At 54.4% G+C, this 20,683-nt stretch overlaps 2 protein-coding genes across 2 annotated transcripts; one reads left to right on the top strand and one right to left on the bottom strand.

Moving 5' to 3' along the window:
* Positions 1–39: 39 nt before the first annotated feature.
* LPXN (leupaxin) lies at positions 40–3,009 on the bottom strand. Its single transcript, XM_014257854.2, has 9 exons — positions 2,911–3,009; positions 2,070–2,173; positions 1,907–1,962; positions 1,587–1,692; positions 1,362–1,511; positions 1,109–1,282; positions 945–1,026; positions 608–756; positions 40–530 (listed from the first exon to the last, which is right to left on the bottom strand). Exons 1-9 carry the CDS (start codon positions 2,921–2,923, stop codon positions 264–266), a joined length of 1,101 nt encoding a protein of 366 aa, XP_014113329.2. The 5' UTR covers positions 2,924–3,009; the 3' UTR covers positions 40–263.
* A 2,906-nt stretch (positions 3,010–5,915) lies between these two features.
* Positions 5,916–20,301, top strand: ZFP91 (ZFP91 zinc finger protein, atypical E3 ubiquitin ligase). The gene is made up of 11 exons (XM_014257916.2): positions 5,916–6,259; positions 7,064–7,089; positions 11,984–12,199; positions 12,410–12,446; positions 12,896–12,985; positions 13,342–13,464; positions 14,957–15,007; positions 15,525–15,603; positions 15,880–15,994; positions 16,491–16,590; positions 16,914–20,301. The coding sequence occupies exons 1-11, from the start codon at positions 5,916–5,918 to the stop codon at positions 17,422–17,424; spliced, it is 1,692 nt and encodes a 563-aa protein (XP_014113391.2). The 3' UTR covers positions 17,425–20,301.
* The last annotated feature ends 382 nt before the right edge of the window (positions 20,302–20,683 follow it).

Genomic DNA, 20,683 nt, shown 5'->3' with positions numbered 1-20,683 from the left:
GCAGAGAAAAAGCAGGACCAGGTATTTTATTGCTTCAGGTCCAAGGGGCAGTGCCAGCGATGTCGTGCAGGGATGGGAACAAGGAATGATGCCTGGCAGCAGCAAGGCTGGGGGCAGTTGGCTGAGCAGAACCAGCTCCAGGGATGTTGATGGGTGGCATACGAGGCGTGTTTGGGTCAGCAGGGACAATGCTAGGCATGATGATGGTGGGGACAATACTGTGGACATCCAGGCATGGAGGCTGTGTGCTGGGCAGCTGGGGCTCAGACAAAGAGCTTGTCGTGGCAGGGCTGGCAGTACATCTTGTCGCCGCACTCGCGGAAGGTGCCCTTGTGCAGCCGGCCCAGGCAGTAGGCGCAGACAAAGTGCTCGGGGTGGTACCTGCGCCCTGCGGCCGTGATGCAGCGCCCGGTGACGGGGCGGCCGCAGCCGTGGCAGATGGTGCCCTGCCGCTGGTGGAAGTGCAGCTCGCAGTAGGGCCGTCCCTCCAGCTCGAAGAAGGACCCACCGGTGAAGCCAGTCAGGCACTCCTGGGGGAAGGAGAGGGGAAGGCTGGCGTGGCCCTGGGAGCCACCCCCATTGTGTGCTTCCCCGCCCTCCCACTCACCGTGCACACGAAGCACTCGGTGTGCCAGACACCCTGCAGGGCCGACAGGTAGTTGTCCGTGACGGGGCGCTCACAGCCCTGGCATTTGGGGGCAAACATGGCCAGGAAGTCCTGGTGGCAGTACGGCTTCCCGTTGCGCTCCAGGAATCCTGTGGGGACAGGATTGGGATGGGCACCTATCTGGGGATGGCTCACCCTGGGGACAGTGGGACATGGAGGTAACCAGGATAGAAGGCAAAGAGAGACCATGGGGAGCTGTCAGATGGAGTGATAAGTGCAAGAGCAGGGAATACCTGGGATGGGGGCAGAACCCCCACACCTGTTCCTTGGGACATACCCTCATCTCCAAACACCTTCCCACAGTGGGCACAGAAGAAGTGCTCGGGGTGCCAGGTCTGCTCCAGGGCCGTGAGGACTTTCTGCAGAAAAAGCCGAGATGAGGGGGCTGGTGGTGGCAGCCAGGGGGAGGCCAGGGGATCGCTCACTCACTCGCTCACTCACCTCGCGGATGGGGCCGGCACAGTAGGCACAGCACGGGGAGAAGGCCTGGTGATAATCCTCCTCACAGAACGCCTGCCCGCCCTGCTCAAAGAAGGGCCCCTTGTCCAGCTCTTGCCCGCAGCGGGCACAGGTGAAGTGCTCGGGATGCCAGGTTTTGCCCAGGGCTGTGAGCACCTACGAGAAGGAGGCACAGGGGCTGTGAGGGCAGGTCCAGGGGGATGCCCAGGGGTGCCAGGGTGGGGCAGGGACTCACCTTGCCAGCGATGGGCTTGCGGCAGGTGGCGCAGATGCCGGCAGGTGCGGCCGTGATTCCCAGCTCCTGCAGGTCCCGGGTGAGGCTGTCCAGCATGTTGTCCAGCAAGGACTCCATGGGCACCCTGGCTCCCTGCCCTGCAGCTGCCAGCTGCTGGGAAGGAGGATGGTGAGGTCTGGGTGAGGGCCAAGCCCCCCAGCCTGCTGTTCCAGGGCCAAGGCTCACCTTGCTCTGTGTGTGGCCCAGGTCGGCCAGGAGCTCGTCCAGTTGCCAGGCGGCCTCCGTGGGTGGGGGTGAGGGAAGCAGCGGCTTTGGGACTGGTACAGGGGTGCTGGACGTGGCAGAGAGGGGAGATGCTGTGGTGTCCACCCCAAGGCTGGGACCGAGACCCCTCCACCCCTGCCAACAGAGTCCTTTCCCACAGGCCACCACAGGGAACACTGCAGGTGTGCAGGATACAGTTTGTCCCAGGTGACCCTGGGTGGCAGATCCCAGCAAGGAATGGGCAGCCCCCGATGGCTTTGCCCTCCCATGGCCATTTTTACCTGTACACTGAATCCAAACCTTCTCCTGGAGGCTGAGCTCGAGGTGGCAGCGGCACCTGGAAGGACAAGCCTTTGTGGCAGAGCCCTCAGGGAGTTCCCCTGGCAGCTTCCCCTGTCCGGCACCACCATCATGAGCTGAGAGGTCTCTGTGCCCAGGCATTACCTTCAGGGTACCGTGCTGGGCATCCTGGCAGGAGCTTGGTCCCTGCAGAGCACGCTCCTTGGAGGCCAGGCAGGAGCTCTGCTCCAGTTCTTCCAGCAAAGCATCTGCATAGATACACCCGGGTCAGGCCCCACAGCCAGTAGCTGCCCACCCTGTGGTCTTGTACCACTCCCAAAATCTCAGGAGCAAAAGCAGTGTCACAGCAGATCCTGCTGGCCAGCTGCCAGTGCCCCTGAGGGGTCCTGAGCACCCTCCCCAAGGTGCCCATCCCAGTGCAGGATGTGCTCACCTTCCCAAAGAGTGGGGCAAAGGGTCCTTCCCCCGCACACCACGTCAGCAAAGAAACCTCTGCCAGTCCCCAACCTGACCCAGCAGAAGCCCTGGCAGGGAAAAGCTCACCCTGGGCCCATCCTGTGTGTCTAGATCACCACTTCCCCCAAGCTGGGCCGAGCACTTTTCCTTTTCATTTTTGCCTCTCTGCCTCGGCTGTCCCTCACATTGGGAAACAGGGAATGCCCACAGCAGTGTGGCTGCTCCCCCACCCCAGGCCAGGGATAGCTCCCAGCTCCTGCTGGGTGCAGCCAGGGTTGTGGTGCTGCCACAGCCCATTTCCTGCTCTTAAGCTGGCTCCATTTTTGGCCAAGTGTTCGCTCTACCACTGGCCCCATCGGTCCCTTGGGATGGGGGAGGCACAGGAGGGAGCAGGGCTCCATGGCTGCCCCTCTGCGGCATCCCCTCCAGGTCCTGAGGTACAGGAAGGAAAAGGCTCCCCAGAGGTGCCAAAAATGTGACCCCAAGCCTGGCCTGGCTGCAAGATCAGGTCTGGAGAGTCACAACTTACCCAAATCCTCCATCCTGCCTTGGTGTGGGGTCCCAGGGCCGGGGCAGCACCCCGAGGTGCTGAGATGGCAGTCGAGGCTGCACCAGCTCTGTTCCGGTCTCGCCTCCGCCCCCCGCACCGGGGTTTGTCACCCGGGGTTTCCTTTGTGGGCTGTGTGCCTCACACCACATGTGACAGGCACAACTGGGACGCAGGGAGCCACAAACAGCCCAGGCTAAGGCTGCAGAGGGGAGAAACTGGCCAATGGGCTGCCCAAGGAGCTCCAGAAGCCAAGATGTGGAGGTCCTGCTGACCCAGGCCCTTTCTGAAAGCCACTGGCCACATGTGAGAAGGGATGGCGTCTCAGTGCTGGGTGGAAATGGATTTGTGGCAGCATGATGGAGCAGTTCTGTCACGTTCTAGCAGAACCTTGCCTTTGTGGGACACTTCTGGAGCCTCATCATCAATTTCCAGGTAACAGCAAATCCCTTTTTGGCAGAGAAATCTCCTGGCGCTGCTGGGAACAGACAGTGGATGTGGAAACAGCTCCAAGGGACTGAGGGAATGTTAATGGCAGAGGTGGGTGCACATGGCTTGGCATGTCCTTTAGGCTCTTGTTTGGGTGTTTGGAGGAGGCAGCACCTGGTAGGTGACCAACAACATCTCAGTCACCTTGGCCACCAGCCCTGCCAAAGCTTCACCATGTCCTGGCTTGGATCCTCTTTAGTCCAACAAGAAAAACCTCGTGAGCAAAGGTTATGAGCCACAGACTCTGTCCTCTGTGGGGAGGCACCAGTACCCACAGGGGTCAGGCTGGCACTGCCTTGGCCCTGCTCCTGGGCACTGCTGAGAGTGTCCCTGGGTGGGCTGGAGCTGAGCCCCTCGAGCTGCCACCTCAGGAGTCACTTCACTCCTGACACCAATTTGTTGCCTGCTCACAGCAGGGACATCCAGCCCAGCCCCACCTCAGGAAAAGGCCCCTGGGACACCAAGCCGCTGTGTCCGAGCAGTGTTTCAGGCCAGGAATGCTGAGAGCCACCCTAAGCTGAGAGGAGGCACTGCTGGTGTCACTCCTCAGGGCTTCTTGGAGATGGGATCCTTCTGTCAGGGGCTTCCCTTTCTGCACACAGCAGAACCTTCCTGCCTGCGGAAGGTTTCAGGCTATTTTTAGCTTTCTCAGTGATTTAGTGATGTGTGAGCTCGAGTGCACATGAGCATCTGGAGATGAACTTCTTAAAACTTGTCCTTACAGAATCCAGAGGCCAAAGGCTGAGCTGTGCCCTGCCCTGAGCTCCACTTCCCTGTTCTAACAAGAATGAAGTGACTCCAGCCCTGCCTGCAGAGGGGAAATCAGTCATAACAATGACAGGGACAGCTTGGCATGGGGCTGACAATAAGCAGGGACAGGAGAAATCCCTCTGCAAAGACCCTGAGGTTTTCTTTAGCTTTCATGCAAGGACATTCACCTCCTTCCTAGTGTCTGAGTCAGGGGAGTGTGGTTCTCCACAGTGAGGGGGTTTATTAGCACACTCTCAGGAACTGTTGGATGCTTTTGTTTTCTAGGAACGTACCAAAGCTCAGGACTTGAAATGCGGAAGCAAAAGGAAGCTCGGAGCCCTCTCTCTGATGGGAACCAGTTCAGCAAACAGGATTTTCCAGCTGAACTCTGTGGGCTCTTTGAACCCCTGTGATTCTTGCTGTCTCCTGAGGGAGGATGAGGAGCACCTTGTTCTGGGGAAGTGTTACCCTTTGTTCTCCTGTCCTAAAACTGTGGGTAAGATCAGCCAAACCCTCCGCTCCAGAGCAATCACGTCCCAGTCCTCTTCCCCAATCCAAGCCCTCGATCCCGGCCTGGTGTCACATCCCGCTGCAGCCAAGGCAAAGGAATACTGTGCCAGGATCAGTCCAGGTCCAAGTGGCGACCGTGACAAAACCCGCTCCCGGGTGGTGCCCTCAGCGTCTGTGGGGGCGAAGCTTTGGGGTTTTGTGTGGGTTTAATGTGTTAATGCAGTTCCTGTGGGAGAACCATGCGCTGGTGGGGTTGTTTTGGGGAGGGGCTCGGGCCTTGGAGATCACGGGGGCGGGTCCCCCCGCACAGCCGCTCCCGGGGCTCCTACCCAGGGCCCGTTCGGGGCGGGGACACAGCCGGGAACGGGGAACCGGCGCAGCCTCATCTCCGGTGGAACTACAACTCCCGACTGGCACCGCGCATGCGCGGCCGCGGGACGGAAGCGGGCGGGGCTGGGGCTGTGTGCTCCGCCCCCCTTGCGCCGGCCACCATTTTGTCACCGACTTTCACCCGCCGCCCGAGGGGGCGTTTTTTTTTCTTTAAAGGAGAAGCGGTAGCCAAAAGCGGCCCGGCCGCCAGGCCCCGCCGGTACCACGGGCGGCGCCGCAGCCCCACGGCACGGAGCGGCCGCGTGGGGCGGGGCGGCGAGCGGCTTCTCCTGCGAGGCCTCTCCCGAGGGGCAAAGGGGCCCGGGGGCAGGCGGAGGGGCGCAGGCAGCGGCGGCGGTAGGGAGCCCGGCGGTGCCGGAGGCCGAGCGGCGGGCGCGCGGCGGGCGGGCGGTCCGGGCGGCGGGGCCTGCGGGGCGGCGCCCGGGGGGGCCGCGCCGGGGGGGGCGCCGGGGGGGGCCGGCGGGGGGGGGAGCGGGAGCGCGAGCGCAGCGGCCGCGGCAGCGCCTGCGCGAGAGGCGGCGCGAGTCCGGGGCGCGCGCAGGAGCAGCGCGCTGATTGGCCGCTCGGCGGTGGGGAGGCGGGCCCCGCTTCGGGCGGGCCGCCCATTGGCCAGGCGGCGCGCGAGCGGCGGGGCAAGGCGAGAGCACGGCGGGCGGGGGGACTCGGGCCTAGGAGGCAGGGTCGTCCCCCGCGTCCCGCCTGCTGATTGGTGGTCGCGGGTAGGGGGCGGGGCGCAGGGGCCGCGCGTGAAGGCGGGCGACGGGTGCTGATTGGCCGCGGGCGGCGGGGGCGGGCGTGCCCGGCCGAGGGTGGGGCGCGGCCGTCCCGGCCCCGCCGCCGCCGCCCCGATGCCGGCGGGCACCGAGCGGCCGGGGGCCGCCGCCGCCGGGCCGCCGCCCGCCCCGGCACCGCCGTCCGCCGCAGACAGGCCGCCGGCTTCGGGCCGCCGCCGACCGCCGCCGCCCGCCGCCGATCAGGGGGAGGAGTCTGGCGGCAGCCGGGTGCTGAGGGGCGGCCGGGAGCGCGGCCGCGCCGCTTCGGCCGCGGGGGGAGCCGCCGCCGCTGCTGCCGCGTCCCGCCGCCGTAAGGCCGAGTATCCCCGACGCCGGCGGAGCAGCCCCGGGGCGCGGCCCGCCGCCGAGCAGCCTGCCGCCGAGACGCCGCCCGCGGCCAGGAAGGCCCCCCGGGCCGGGTGAGTCCCTGCAGCGCCGGGCTCCGCCCGCGTCTTCCGGGGATCGCGGGCGCGGGGCTGCGGGCGGCCTCTGCCCGACCGCGCCAACGGGCCCAGGTCCTGGGGCCGCCTCCGGCCGCGGGCTGCCCCGCGCCGCCGCCCCTTTGTTCCGGCCTGGGCCGGCCCCTTCAGTCCCTTCCCAGGAAGGGCAGTGTCCCGGGAATCGCCGGCTGCGCAGCGCCCTCGGGCAGCGGCCGCTGTCCCGGTCCCCCGCGGCGCCAGCGCTGTCTGGCCCTGTCTACCAAAGGTCTGGGTGAGGGTGGCGGTGGGATCTGCCTTCCCGGGAGGAGATGCTGCATTCGCTGCACCTTCGATCCTGAGCAGGACACCGGAGCCTTTGGCAGTATAGCTGCTCTGCCCTGTTCTAAGAGCACAAAAATCCCCCTGGATCGGTCATAACTGTCCTGGGCATGGCTGGGCCTTTGCTGCTTTGGCCAAGTGTTCGCTCTACCACTGGCCCCATCGGTCCCTTGGGATGGGGTAGGTACAGGAGGGAGCAGGGCTCCATGGCTGCCCCTCTGCGGCATCCCCTCCAGGTCCTGAGGTACAGGAAGGAAAAGGCTCCCCAGAGGTGCCAGAAATAATTCCCCTCAGCTTCCTGCGGCTGAAACAGTCCACCTTGGCATAAGGGTTTTAAAACAATCATCCGATAGAGAGGCACCAGGGCTTTGAGGAATTTGGGCTGATCTCCATGTCATTCAGTTCCTTTTTGCTACCCCCATCCCATAGAATCTGGCTCTTACGCTTGCTTTTATGTTTTTTCAGGTGCGCAGATAAAGTTGCTGGTAAAGGTAAGAGCTGAATTATTCACTCCTGGTGTTCCATCTGGAAAGTCTGGGGTGTTCCACGGGCTAGCCCCAGTCCTCCTTTTGCATCTTCCTTTTAAAGAATGTTTTAGTGCTGGGTGATATGCAGTTTCTTTCCGAGTCTCTCTCAAGACTGTGGAACTTTGATAAGCTGCTGCTGTTGGCACATGCCCAACCTGCAAAATCTTACTGTCCCAAAAAGCACTCAGGCTTTCCATGGCTGTTGGAGCCTGAGGCTGGGCTGCTCCATGGTTTGACAGCTCTTGTTGCATAGCAGTCCCATGTCGTTGGCAAATCCTGGGTTCACTTCTGTTCTGTGCTCAGAAATATAGGAGTAGGTCCTGGAGAGGCCTCGGAAAGTTGTGTAGAACTCAAAGTATTCAGATATTCACACTTGTTGTTTCCTAGCTTTAGTGGATTATGGATTTTTTAGGCTGACGTCTTAAGGGGTGAAAGAGAAAATTATTCAACTGGGGGCGTGAGTAGGGTCTGAACACAAAAGCCCCAACTGTGGACATCTGTGAACTGGAGCAAAATTGTTTTCTAGTACACACTATGAACTTTATGCACCTATTTATTTTCTTGTTTAAAAAACAAACAAACAAACAAAAAAACCCAAAAACATACAAAAAAAGTTAGAGGGCTTCGCTCCTTACCCGGTGATGACTTCTGAAACGGGTTCAAGTAAAGGGCTTTGTGTAGTGTTGTTTTTGATCTGGCACCAGAGAATTGTGGCAGAATGAAGCATTGAGGAAAGGAGGTCACACACCTGTGCAGATGAATTCCCCTTTCTGCTGGAGCTGTTTGTTTGCCAGCAGTTGTGTCTCCGAGGCTGCTGTTACTCTCATGTTTTGGTAACTCTTTAGCTTTCCTCCTACAAGTCTTTATTCCATTTGGGTGTGGAAATCCATCACAGTTCCAGCTGGCAAGGTGTGTTTTTACAGACTGAAGCAGAATTAACCGCTGTGTGTTGAGCCCAGATTTTGCTTATGTAAAGGTTTGGCAGTGTAATGCAGAGCTTCCACCTTTTGTCTAAAAAAATTAAGCCTCATACGTGTATAGAGTTAGAACTTTAATGGTCATGCTTGGTTTTTTGGTTTAAAGAGAAATATTTATTGGTAGTGGTAGAAAACAGGCAGAATGTTTCCGTGTTTACCCCAGGAAGTGAATGTTGTCAGACTGAAATTCCCAGGTTTGGGGGCTCTCTGCACTCGAGCAATTTTAGCCTTTAACTGGGGCTCTCAGAGTTTCAGCTGTGCTTGAAGGTGAGAGTGGAAAAGTGTTCGTTAAACTTCTGGGGGTCTTTTTCAGATTTGCACCCAAAATTATTGTAGGAATAGTTGCATGGAAACTGGCACTAGAAAGTGCTGACTTCTTCTGGGCCAGAGGAAATCTGTGCCGTGGGGGGTGGGGGTTGTTTGTTTCTGGTTTGTTTTTTAGTCTACAGAAGCACAGAAGTGAGGAAGCTGCACTCCTGTGTCTTGGCTGCACACTGGATGGAGCCCTTGTGCACCTTGTGCTGGTTGGAGAGGCCCTGGAAACAGGCCGAGGAGTGTCTTCCTTGGACAGGTTGTGCAGGAACAGGAGAGGGGCTTCTCCCTCCTCCTCCTGTTGGGCTTTAGCAGAAGTTTTTGAAGGAGCCAGACCAGTGTAAGCAAGCAGCAGCTTTTCTTGCACCACAGGGTTTTTGGTAGCCAGGAGTCCCCTGTGAGCCTGGAAGGCACAGTCCCATTTGTCCTTTCACCCTGGATGGAGCTGGGATAAGGTGGTGAGCGGTTCTGGTCAAGACTTGGAATTCTGTACTGGTGTTTCCTGATATGGAATTGATTTTTTTTTTTTTTTTTGCATTGCAATATTAGCCTTTACTGTCAACTCCTACATCCAATTTGGAATATTCCCTGGGACAGCCATGGTACAGAGCCATGGGGTCAGGTTTCTCCAGCATCCCCTTGGGAGTTCCAGCTGTACAGGTCTGACGGGGAGTTTAGAGGGGGAGGAGGGCCAAAGGTGTGTGTTGTGTCACAGCCCAAGTGTGACTGTCACCACGGCAGCATGCTTGGGGGCAGCTGCAGTGTCAGCCTGGGTTCCCTGGCTATTCCCTGTCGCCTGCTTAGTCATGCAGTCGCAGGATTTCCCGACGTGTGCCTGCAGGAATATTGGATGCATAAGTAGAACGTTTAATCTCAGCTTACAAATGAATTTGTGTAGCTATGGTCGCTGCGTAGCAGAATTCGCGTCTGGCTTCCCACAGCGTTCTGTATCCTTGTGGGAATAATTTTCATTTTAGTCAGGAGAGTCACTTCCCTGGAAGCCCATTCTCAAATCCAAGGGTTTTGCTAAGAAAACAATCAGGTTTGGCAGATTTAAAAAAAGAAGGGAAACTTTAGACTCAGGTAGTACCAAATGGGTTTGTACAGAGAGGACTCACATTATGCCTAAGAGTTTTATTCTTAATGCTTCATGCTCCTTTTGGGAGTGATTGCTTTCCCTTAAGGCTTTGTCAGTGTTTGGAGAGAGAAATGTCATTACTTAAAACTAAACCTTATAAAAATGCACTGAATTTAAACAGCTCAAACTGCCCAAACCCTCCAAGGATTTTCCTGTGTCCCATCTGTATGGTTCCACAGTGCTCTGATGGGAAACAGTCCTTTGGATGGACCTCTGCACTTGGATATTTTTCCTGAGTTTCATTTTTGCCCATGCCATTATAAAGCCAGGTGTTTGATGCCTTATCTGTTGTGTGGTTACTGCCTTAAATTTCAGAGGTGTGCATATGTTGTGGTACATTTATTTTTATAACAGCTTTTTAGCTTAGCAATTAATTGTTTATTTTCCTTGCACTTAATTGCACACATATATTTTCTGAAACTGTCTGCAGGGTCAGTAAGAAGCTTTCAAAAGCTTTAGAAATCAAAGTTCAGCTCTGTTGAAAAGCAGAGCAGAGCCCAGAGTCTTGTCTTTTGGTTGTCTAAACAAAGCCACAACTTCACTTTGAGTGTCCTTCCAGATTTCCTTGTCTTGTCCCTTCTCCCAGAGACTGGCATTTGCTCACAATTTTTAATCTATTTGTTGCAAAGGAAAAAGAGACTAAAATTTATTCCAAATCTAGGACTTCCCATATTTTGGGCAAGGCCTTGGTGATTGCTGATTCCAGCTGTTCCTGCAGATGAACACTTGACAGACAGAAGTTTCCTGGTGCAGCCCTAACCCTTGGACAGGGACCAGGGACCGTGTTGGGAGGGTCTAGAATTAGAAGTTTTTTCATCTCATAGCTCTGTATCACAGTGAGTTCTTTGGCAAAGTAAATACTTGATACATCTCCTGAGGATGGGTTTTGGTGGTACCTGGGTATTCTTTGCATGTAAAAATGTTCTGAATCTGTTAGAATCAACTGTACTGAAGCAGAGGAAGTAGGAAGGAGAAGTCCTGGGAAAAGGCTTGTCAAAGACCTTCACTTTAGAGGAAGGAAGCAGAGCTGCTGGGTGAGAGCTGTGCTCTGTCCAGGTGTGTTCTGAGGCAGGTGTGCTTCAGCTGTGTGAGCCTGATTTTTAAAATGATAAGTAATCAGCTGAATGCTCGATCTTCCAAGGAAATACAGCTCTTCCAGAGCAGCAGTGTGTGCTATCCCTGGCAACACGGTAGTGGTTGAGGGGGGAATTTCTAGAGGATGGTTTCAAGTATCTTTGAGGTTTGATTTAGCATTCAAAAACCTGAGATGTTTACCATGAGGACTGAGAACATGCAGCAGTCACCTTGAGATCTGCTAAAAAAAGTCAAGAAGGTGCAGTTCATGCTCTGATGGTGAGGTTTATATGTGCAAGACAGCAGCTTGATGGTTTGCAACACAGTGTGATGCCTCACATCCGGGATTCCAGTCAGGCTTCTCCAGCCAAATGTTGCTTTTTCCCACCCTCTTAATCAAGGATCAGACAGTGAGTAATGCAAAGGAAGCTACGTGCTAGGAGAAAAAGGATCATTCGGTTCAGGAGGCTTGATGCAAAACTGGAGATTGCAAGCTAGGAGGAATCTGAGAGGTTGTGGATTCCTCATCCCTGGAAGTATACAAGGCCAGGTTGGACAGGGCTTGGAGCAACTTGTGGAAGGTGTTGCTGCCCATGGTAGGGCTTGGAATGAGATGAGATTTAAGGTCCCTTCCAACCCAAACCATTCTGTGATCATCTGTAACATTTCAAAGGGTACTGAGTTCATGAAGGCCCAGCGTCACAGCAAGCCCCAAAGAGTGAGATCAAATGAACTGTACTTGGGAATTTTAGTTTTTAAGGGATTAATTTGCTCACAAGACATTTCAGCCAGCTCTGTTATCTTGCCAAAGCATGTTTGGAGACCAGCCATGAGCCAAAAGGAAACCACCTGTACAAGCTGTAAATAAGTGTGGAGACCTCAGGCTAACAGCATTTGTGATGCTTCTTGCTCTAGCACAGCACCAGAAACATCCGGCTCAGATCCCTCAGGGATATTGCCAGGTGTACAATTCCAGTGAAGTGTATGTTTGGGGGTTTCTCTAAACAGGACTTTTCACATGGCTCAACTTTGAAGCTGGCCTTTCATAAAGCACTTGCTGAGCTTTATGAGTGTCTCTTTTGTTGTGCTTAGAGCCAGCAAGTCATCGTCTTAGAAGCCTTTATCCGAGGGAAATATAAGCTGCTTTAAAATATTAGTGTCTTTCCTTAGAGAGAATGTGAGGAGAGTTTTAAGGGAAGGTTTGCTGAGGTGAGGGCCTGGGGAGTGTCCTGGCTCAGCAGAGAGGGCTGAGCAGGTTCCCACAGCAGGCAGGGGCTGCTGTGATTTAAGGTGTGATTTAATGAGGGGATTTAGGCATTTTGTACTATGATGAAAGAGACTACAATGGCTGTTTCAGCTCCCAAAGAAGAGAAGGAAGAGGAGGAAGTGTCCAGCGTGCTCAGCCATGGCTCTCCCGTGGGCACGGCCCGGCCCAGCCGGAGCTGGCGCAGCAGCCGGACGGCGGCCACCGCTCGCCAGCGCGACTCCGAGAATTCCCGCGCCTCCAGATCTAAGGCGAGCTCCCTGCAGCTCATCTGCAAGTCAGAGCCCAACGCCGACCAGCTGGAGTACGGTATGTGGCACGGAGGGCCTGGGCATGGTCAGGGAGCCGGCTTGTGGGTGTCACTCTGGGCGTGTGGCTGGTGCTGGCGTGGTGCTGCTTGTCACGGGTACCTTCTGCCACCAGCACTCCCGGCTCTGAATGTCGACGGAGGTACCGTGAGACAGATGAGCTCACTGCAGCGAACACACTTTGAAACCTAATGGTGACTTTTCCTTTCAGTGGTCACAGAAGAGCATCAGTCTCCAGATGGAGTCAGGTAGGACATGTTACTTTGTGGTGTTTCTTCCTATTCATTGTCTCAAGGTGAGCCTGAGTTGCTCGAAAATAAGTTCTTGTGCGATATGTTCTGTGGGACCGACAGTAGCTGTGTCTCCTTTGGTCCCTTGCCTTTGCAGCTCCAGTGTGCACAGATGTCAGGAGATAGTGTGGAGAAATTGATACTAAGACATAATCTGGGTGTTCCACCTGATAGCTTTGTTGCTGTGGGTGGGTGGCTTCAGGAGAGGACACATCTCTGCCCGGCCTGTTTTGGTTGTCACTGTGCTCCTCGGTCAGTGCAAGATACTACCTTTCCCCAGTCATGCTGGATGAGGAAGTGCTGTGTAATAGTGTCTTTCCCACGCTGGGGGATGGTGCACGGATATTCTTGCAGTGGTGGCCAAGCTGTTGCAGCCAAAGTCCTCTCTTCTCCTTTTCTCCTGGCAGCGACGATGATGAGGAGATGCTCATCAGTGAGGAAGAAGTTCCCTTCAAAGATGATCCCAGAGATGAGACCTACAAGCCCCACCTAGAGAAGTATATTGGATTATATACTTACTGGGGGTTTAGACCAAAAAGTATGGGCATGTTACCTGAATTAGCTTAATATGCTTGTGCTAGCACCTGTGGTAGTTGATCTGGTGGAATGATTCTAAATATTTCCTGCATTGGCCAGAACTCTCTGGCCTTCTCTCTGGTTCTTCTCTCAGGAACTGAAGCCTTTAGAGCCTTGCTGGCTGCTGGGTGCTTCCCTAAGCCTGGTTCTTAATTCTCCTTGAAAGTGGGATTTGAAGAATAGACCTGAACTTGGGTCCAGTTTTCGTTTCAATCTTTGTAAGAAGCAGGCAGTGGGAAGAGTATAGGAGTAACGTGTTGTACTTGTGTCTTTGTAGGGAAGCACCAAAGCAAAGGAGAAAAGCTGGCAAGGGGAAGGAGGAGAAAGAAAGGCAGAAAGAGATTAAAGTGGAAGTGAAAGAAGAGAATGAGTTTCAGGAGGATGAAGAACCACCAAGGAAGTGAGTAAACTCTGCAGTTACACATGCCAGTGTGTGCTGTGCGTTTTGCATTCTTGCTGGTGTACAACAGTGTTTAATTGTTGTTGGTTCCCTCCCTCCCCCTCCTCCTTCTCCTCCTCTGGGCCTGAGAGCTGATGGGACAGAACTGTTTATCCTGTGCCCTCACATCTTCCCTGTGTTCAGCCACAAAAAAATCAGAGTTTAGCTTAAGTGGAGGGGTTTTTCATCATCCTGTGGTTAGTCAGCCTCCCTGGGTGTGACCACACAGAGGGAAATACTTCAGGGTGTCCTTATGATGGGCTTGTTGGGATGCCTCAAGTGGATCCTGAAAGCCAGTGGGAGAGGGCAGCGTTCCTCCCGTGCGCTGGGGGCAGACACTGGGATATCTTGTCACTGGAATACCTTGTGTGTGTGGTAAGTGTCCTTTTTGTACAGTTAGGACTTTACCAGAGCTCAGGAAAATCAGCTGTTTTCCCCTTGTTTTTGAGAAGTAAAACAACAAATTTTTGCCACTCAGTTGCCAGTGGCCTGGCACCTTTGGGTGTCTGGAATTCATGGCTGAAGCATTTCTCCTGCCAACAGAGGGAGATTGGTTTATGTGACTGTGTCAAAGCCATTCTTTGGGATAATGTAAGGGGAAAAAAGAAAAAGGAGCTGGTTTTGTACCTCAGCTCCTCTCTGAGTGGTTGGAACAGCCTGGGCTCCCTCTGCTGACCTGCTGCACACTGGTGGTGTAATTTCTCTTGCTGTTCCTCAGCTGCTGCTGATTCACAATGGAGGGGAGTGAGGAGGCTGATATTTTGAGAACATTTTTGTCTGTTGGAGACTGCTTTCTGAGGGTTGAGGTTTTGTTTGAACCAGACGCTACTTTTTGTGTGTAATAAAACCTGTGGCTCTTCTGAGGGCTTGGCTTGAGTGCTGAGTGTGTGTTCAGCATGTTCCTGGCTTGCCATCAATACAGAGCTCTCAGCAGCGTCTAGAAAATACTTCCATCAATCTACTCCAAGTGTCTCTGCAGCAGTGGGATCAGGCAGGCAGAGCTGTGGCTTGGGAGGCTGCAGTTTACAGGTCTGCTCAGACAGAGCCTAGGTTTCTGTCTTGACAGATAAAGAAGCTGCTGTGGCTAATTTGGAGGCCTGTGAAATAGCTGCTGGAACATTAGTCCCGTTCTTCCTGCTCAGGCAGATGGATGTTTTCCCATGGTGTGTTATGTTCCCCAACAAAGCAGAGGAAATAGGGTGCACTGTCGGCTCTAGACCATGCTGGCAAAATTATATGTTTATGAAAAAGGCATTAGGAAATGGGAAGTATTGAGAGAGCAAACAATGTGAAGCATTTATTTCTCTGGAATTCTCTGTCCTGTGTCTCCAACTTGCACTCAGTTTTTTTTCTAATCCATGCAGTTAATGAAGCAGCACAGCACTTCAATCTCTCTGTCCACTGCTAATGTAAAGAAGCTTCTCTCAGTTTTGTTTCTGTATCCCTGTTACAGGAGGGGAAGGAGGAGAAAGGATGACAAGAGCCCAAGGCTGCCCAAGAGAAGGTAAATGATCCTCTCAAACCAGTTCTGTTCTGCAGACTTGCTTCCCTTGTGTCCTATATGCAGACAAGAACTGTCCCAAAGCCATCTCTCTGCCTTAAAGGGAATAAAAAACAAAAATAGCAGCATGCCTTGTCTTTCCTCTTTTCCCACCACTGTAGGTGTGGCTTTGATTTCTTCCAAGTGAACCTGTCCCCTCCCCACTTCTCAGTTGATCCCTCCCGTGGCATTGCCCAGCAATAAGGTTCTGGGAATTCTGGGTCTCCTGAGGTTTCCCAGCTCTAGGGAGAGCCCTCAAGTAGTGTCAGGAGAGGAAGTGGCCCTTGGACAGCAACTCTGTCACAGCCCAGGCAGGGGGTTTGAAGCCATAGTGCTTTGCTGTGCTTGCAGTTGTTATTTGTGTGATGAGACACATCTGTTCCTCACAGACACAGAAACTGTGATTCTAAGTAGAATAGATATAGAATCACCTGATCATAGAAGCAGCCAAGCACTGCCCCTCTCCTTGCTGATTTCCCAGGAAGAAGCCTCCGATCCAGTATGTCCGCTGTGAGATGGAAGGCTGCGGCACGGTCCTGGCTCACCCGCGGTACCTGCAGGTTGGTGGAGTGTTCACTTCCTCTGTGGCACGTGGGAGGGCAGGGAAGAGGTGCTTGGAACACAGGCAGCTAAGGCTTCACTGGCACTCACACCCCTTCTGACGCTGTCATTTTGGAGGACTTCATTGTGACCAGTTGTAGCCGTGTGTGTGAGTGTCTGTCAGGTGGCTGGATGTCCATGTGTGTTTTATTTTCCACTGGAGATCTAAACTTGAGTGAACTTCAGCTTTTCACTCATCCATGAAGAGTCTGCAAACTTCCACTCTTTCTTTCCAGCATCATATAAAATATCAGCACTTACTGAAGAAAAAATACGTGTGTCCTCATCCCTCCTGTGGTCGGCTCTTCCGGCTCCAGAAGCAGCTCCTGCGGCATGCCAAACATCACACAGGTACAGAGGGGTGGGAAATAGATACAAACTCCTCTTCAGGTCAGTGAACAGACAGGGGTGAAAATGGAAAAGCCTCTGGGACGTCTGGGGAGAATGAAGCCAAGTCAGGTGGCATAGATCTGCAGCAGCAGGGTATTACTGTCTTCTGGATTACCATCTTTTAAGAAATAGACTGCAGAGGTTTTAATTCTCCTTCTGGCAATCATCACTCATCATCATCAATCATCATTCCTCTGTAGAGGAATAAACCTCTACAGATAAAGTCTGATTTATCCCATTTTTCCAGTCTTTCAGTGTTGGTCAGAGTGGATAATTAGCTCTTAGGAGAGTCTTAATCATGCCTTGCCTCTCCAGATCAGCTGCTCTGGTGTGTTGTGGAACATTTCAGAACTTGTAGTTCTGCTCCTTCTTGGGCAGCTTTACCTGCACTGCCTGAGAATTGGGAAAGGGAGCAGGTCTGTGGGAGAGCAATGCTGCAACTGCTGCTGTCTTTCAGATCAAAGGGATTACATCTGTGAGTACTGCGCCCGGGCCTTCAAGAGCTCCCACAACTTGGCAGTGCACCGGATGATCCACACGGGCGAGAAGCCCTTGCAGTGAGTACCTCTGCCTGTGCCTCACCCTCCTGCTCTGAGGGACCCCTGAAGCACCCATTTCAGAGCAGCTCTGAAGTCGGGGCTGGAGCCTGTTCCTGGTGTCCCAGCTCTCTTTGGACACACACTTGTGTCATCTGCTCCTTGGGACAGCGTCTTGGTGTGGATCTGGGGAACATAAACCCTCAGTAAATAAAATCAGAGCTGGAGCTGCACTGACATTAGTGAGCCCCTGCTGTTTTCCTGGGCTGCCACCTCGCTACTACTGTCCCTATGAGCGTCTGTGGATGTCCCTTCATTGTGACCTCCTCATTATTCCCTCCCAGGTGCGAGATCTGCGGATTCACCTGCCGGCAGAAGGCTTCCCTCAACTGGCACATGAAGAAGCACGATGCAGACTCCTTCTACCAGTTCTCCTGCAATATTTGTGGCAAGAAATTCGAGAAGAAGGACAGCGTGGTGGCCCACAAAGCCAAGAGTCACCCCGAAGTGCTCATTGCTGAAGCACTGGCTGCCAACGCGGGTGCCCTGATCACCAGCACCGATATCCTGGGCACTAATCCCGAGGCCATTGTGCCGCCCACAGATGGCCAAGGCCTCCCGCTGCTCCCCGACCCCCTGGGCAGCACTCCCCCAGCAGATTGCCTGCTGCTGAGCCCAGAGGGGATGCCAAAGCCCTACTGTGGCGGGGCAGAGCGTGTGAGCCTGGTGGCTGACGGCAAGCTCTTCGTGGGCAGCGGCAGCAGTGCGAACCCAGAGGGGCTGGTCATGAACACAGAGATGCTGGGAGCCAGCACGGAGGTGCTCATTGAAGATTCAGACTCCACTGGACCCTAGTGGTGGGGGAGCACCTGGGTGCTGGGACAGTTGGGACTCTGTATTTAAAAGGAAAAGGAAAAAAAAGAAAAGGAGGAGGCACTTACTGAAAGAGAGGAAAGTTAAACAAAACTTACAATACTAGTAAATAACTGAAGGGTCTGCTCCCCTCCAGCGCGGATCACAGCACATCCTCTTTCTCCCAACCACTTCTCTCTCTCTCCCACGGCCCCTTTGTGGAAAGGGGCGCGTGCTGCCATTGCCAGAGCAAGTTGGATTGAGCTGCGGATTTCTCCAAGGGAGGGGGCACTGCCGAAACCCTTCGCTCTACCCCAAAGCAGTTGCCTTTCTGGCTCCTTGGCGTGGCCCCACTGGCAAACTAAAAAGCGTTGGACATGCTCTGGAGAAGTTCCTTAGGACTCCCTCTGCCCCTGGTCCCGACTTCTATGCACCACTGCAGTCTGGTCCTTGCAGTCTCCTCCTTCCTTGCCGGGGCTGGGAGTTTGGCACTTTAGCCCCTCGGCAGGGTGAGCTGTGAAGCAGCAGTGCACATCCCGCTCCCACCGCGCTCCCCTGCTCCAGCCCTGGCAGGAAGTGGAGGGAGGGAACGCCCTGGCTCGTAGATCATGTTTGCTTGGAGAGGCCCGGGGGCTACAGGAGCCCTGCGTGGGAGAGGCAAGGAGGAGCATCCCAGTTTGACGACAGTAATTTGCACTTTGAACATGCTTCGTTTTTGTGTTGTGGTAACAAGATTCCTTATTTATTGTTTAAAAAAGGGTCGGTATTTTTTAGTTCTGTTCTTAGGGGGCGGGGGTGGAAGGGGTTCAGGCTGTTTCCCAGTAGGCTCCAGTGCAGGGAGCTCCAGTGCCATCGTGCCAGCAGCTGAGAGAGCCGAGGTGAAGGCAGCGCTCCGGAGTCAGATGTGTCTCGCAGCTTTTCCAGAGTAGAGGGCGAGCCCCTGGAGGAGAGCCTGTGTGCAGTGAGAGTCTCTGCAGCAGCGTGTTAGCAGGAGGATGAGGTGAGTGATGGGCTGTTTCTCCCTCCCTCCCTCCCTCCCAGCTCCGGGTGAGCTCCTTGCATTAAATGCCTGTTTTGCCCCCAGCCTGCTGGGGAGGGACATTGTTAGCCAGGAACTTGTTCTTGTGACTCGGGACAGCCGTGAGCTACTTGCTGCTGGGGGATGTGGTGCTCCTCATCCAACTCTGCCTCTCCTTTCCAGGTCTAGACAAAGACACAGTTAGCAGGGACTGGATATGGTTTTCTCAGGCTTGTTTATCCAAGGCAATAGATTGATGTGGGACTAAGGGGCTGTCAGCTTTTCTCCCTGGCCTCATTTTGGCGGGGAGATTGTGTAGCCGTGTTCTGAAAGCTTCTCTTTTCTGCACAGACACCCCAGCTTTCCCTGAAATGTGGCAGGTTAGGTGTTGCCTGCTGGTGTAGTTAGGGCAGCTTTGAGCCCTTGGAACAGTTTACATAGGATAAGATGTGTCTGCTATGGAGACTTGGATTTTTTTTTTTGCTCTTCTCTGAAACTTTGTGTGGAGATTCAGTGGCCTTGAATTCGTAGCGGTTTTGGAAGAGGTGAAGAATAACCTGGTTTTTTGTTTGTTTGCTTGTTTTTTGGTTGGGTTTCTGGGGTTGGGAGCAGAGCTGAAGTATCTTGTCTGAGTACAAGATCAGCTGGGTTGGTCTGTAGCACACAGCAGCTTGTTGAAATCGGGTACCTGGGGTGTGGAAAACGGCAATAAAACGTGGGATTTAATTGGATTAACAGGAAACTGACTCTCAACACCCACTCTGTCCCCTGTGATGCCTGGAAATCCATCTGTGGCCCAAACGTGCTGGCTTTTCTCGGGCTGTTTGTCTGGGTTTGCCCCCTCCCTCCTTCCCTCCCCGCTTGCACTGATACCTTTGTCAGAGCAAGTCGAAGCACTTCCTGGTGCTGGGGTGGATGGAGGCTGAGCAGTTGGGTGTCCCGTGCCCTGGGTGTGGGCATCCCACGTCCTCATGCTGTGGCAGCAGCCTGGCTCATGTGGGGGCCCAGCACACCTGGTGGAAGGACCGTGGTGGAATGGTGTTAAACTAAACCAGTTCCTTCAGTTGAGATGATCCACTGTCTTGCTTGGATTGCTTTACTGTGGTTTACAGCAGGAAACTTTCTGGGTGGCAGCTGGTCCCTTCCCCTTGCAGGCCAGAGAAGGACAGCAAGCACACTGAGGCCAGCAATTCAGCCCAGCTCTGATGGTTTCACCCTCAGCAGTGTGGTGCTTCTCTCTGGGGACACTTGGTGGCCCTCAGGGCAGGCTGGCTGTGTCCTTTGGACATGGTGCTGCTGGAGCCGAGTCTCTGCTGGCCCCCTGTGCCTGTGGGAGGTGCGGGGTGGGCAGAGCCTTGCACAGAACACTAAAGGAGTGCTCGGGCATTTGTTGGTAGAGGGATGGCACTTAAAGGCCTTTGAGCCAAGGGCTTGTTCACCTCTGGTGACCCAGCACTTGGCACCAGGCTGGGGGAGGTTTCCTCGTCCCACGTCCACCCCAGTGAGCAGGGTTTGCCCCTGGCTGCACTTCTGGGATGCAAAATCAAACATTTCCTTTGCTTCCTGGTCTGGACACCTCTGATCCCTGCTGCTCCCTGCCTTGTCCTTCCATGACACCTCTTGTAGCTCTCCCTTTTCTTTTTCTGGCCGGGGCCAGGTTCCTGTCTGTCCTCTAACCAGAGCCTGCTCGCCCCTGATGCAGGAGAGATGTGTAGCTCCCTTCCCATGTCCCTCTGAAGCCCTAAAACTGACACAGCCCTCCTGCAGCTCCTCCTCCCCTCGATGTCTCTCCTTCACTCGCATGCAGTTTGCTTCAATAAATTATTGTAGTAGTTTGCAATAAACTTTTTTGTATTTTTTTCCCCCTGTATTTATTTTTTTTCTCCTCCTGGGGAGGGATCGGAGGGGGCACAAGGTCCTTTGGCACAGGCAGCACTTTGGGAACCCTGGGCCACCAGGCTGGGGCTGGGGGCTGCCATGGCCAGGGGCTCCCCAAGCTCAGCAGCTTCTGCAGTAGCCACAGGGTGGCAAGGAGGCTGCTTGGGCATATGGGGACCCCTCCATCCCTGGGACCCCCCAGCCAGGCACACTGTGGTATTCATGGGAAGCTGCTTTTCAACTCCTGGGTTTTTTTTTTTTTTCATTCTTGGTCTGGGTAATGCATAACTAAAATAAATATACTGAGGAAAAACCAACCCAACCCAAAGGGCTGTTTTTGTCTTGGTGTGTGCAGCTCACCTGTGA

The sequence above is a fragment of the Pseudopodoces humilis genome, chromosome 7 (assembly GCF_049639895.1).
Source record: "Pseudopodoces humilis isolate 2021_Gansu_Grassland_sample_001 chromosome 7, ASM4963989v1, whole genome shotgun sequence".
In the NCBI taxonomy this organism is placed as follows: domain Eukaryota; kingdom Metazoa; phylum Chordata; class Aves; order Passeriformes; family Paridae; genus Pseudopodoces; species Pseudopodoces humilis.
This window is presented reverse-complemented; position numbering and strand designations above follow the sequence as displayed.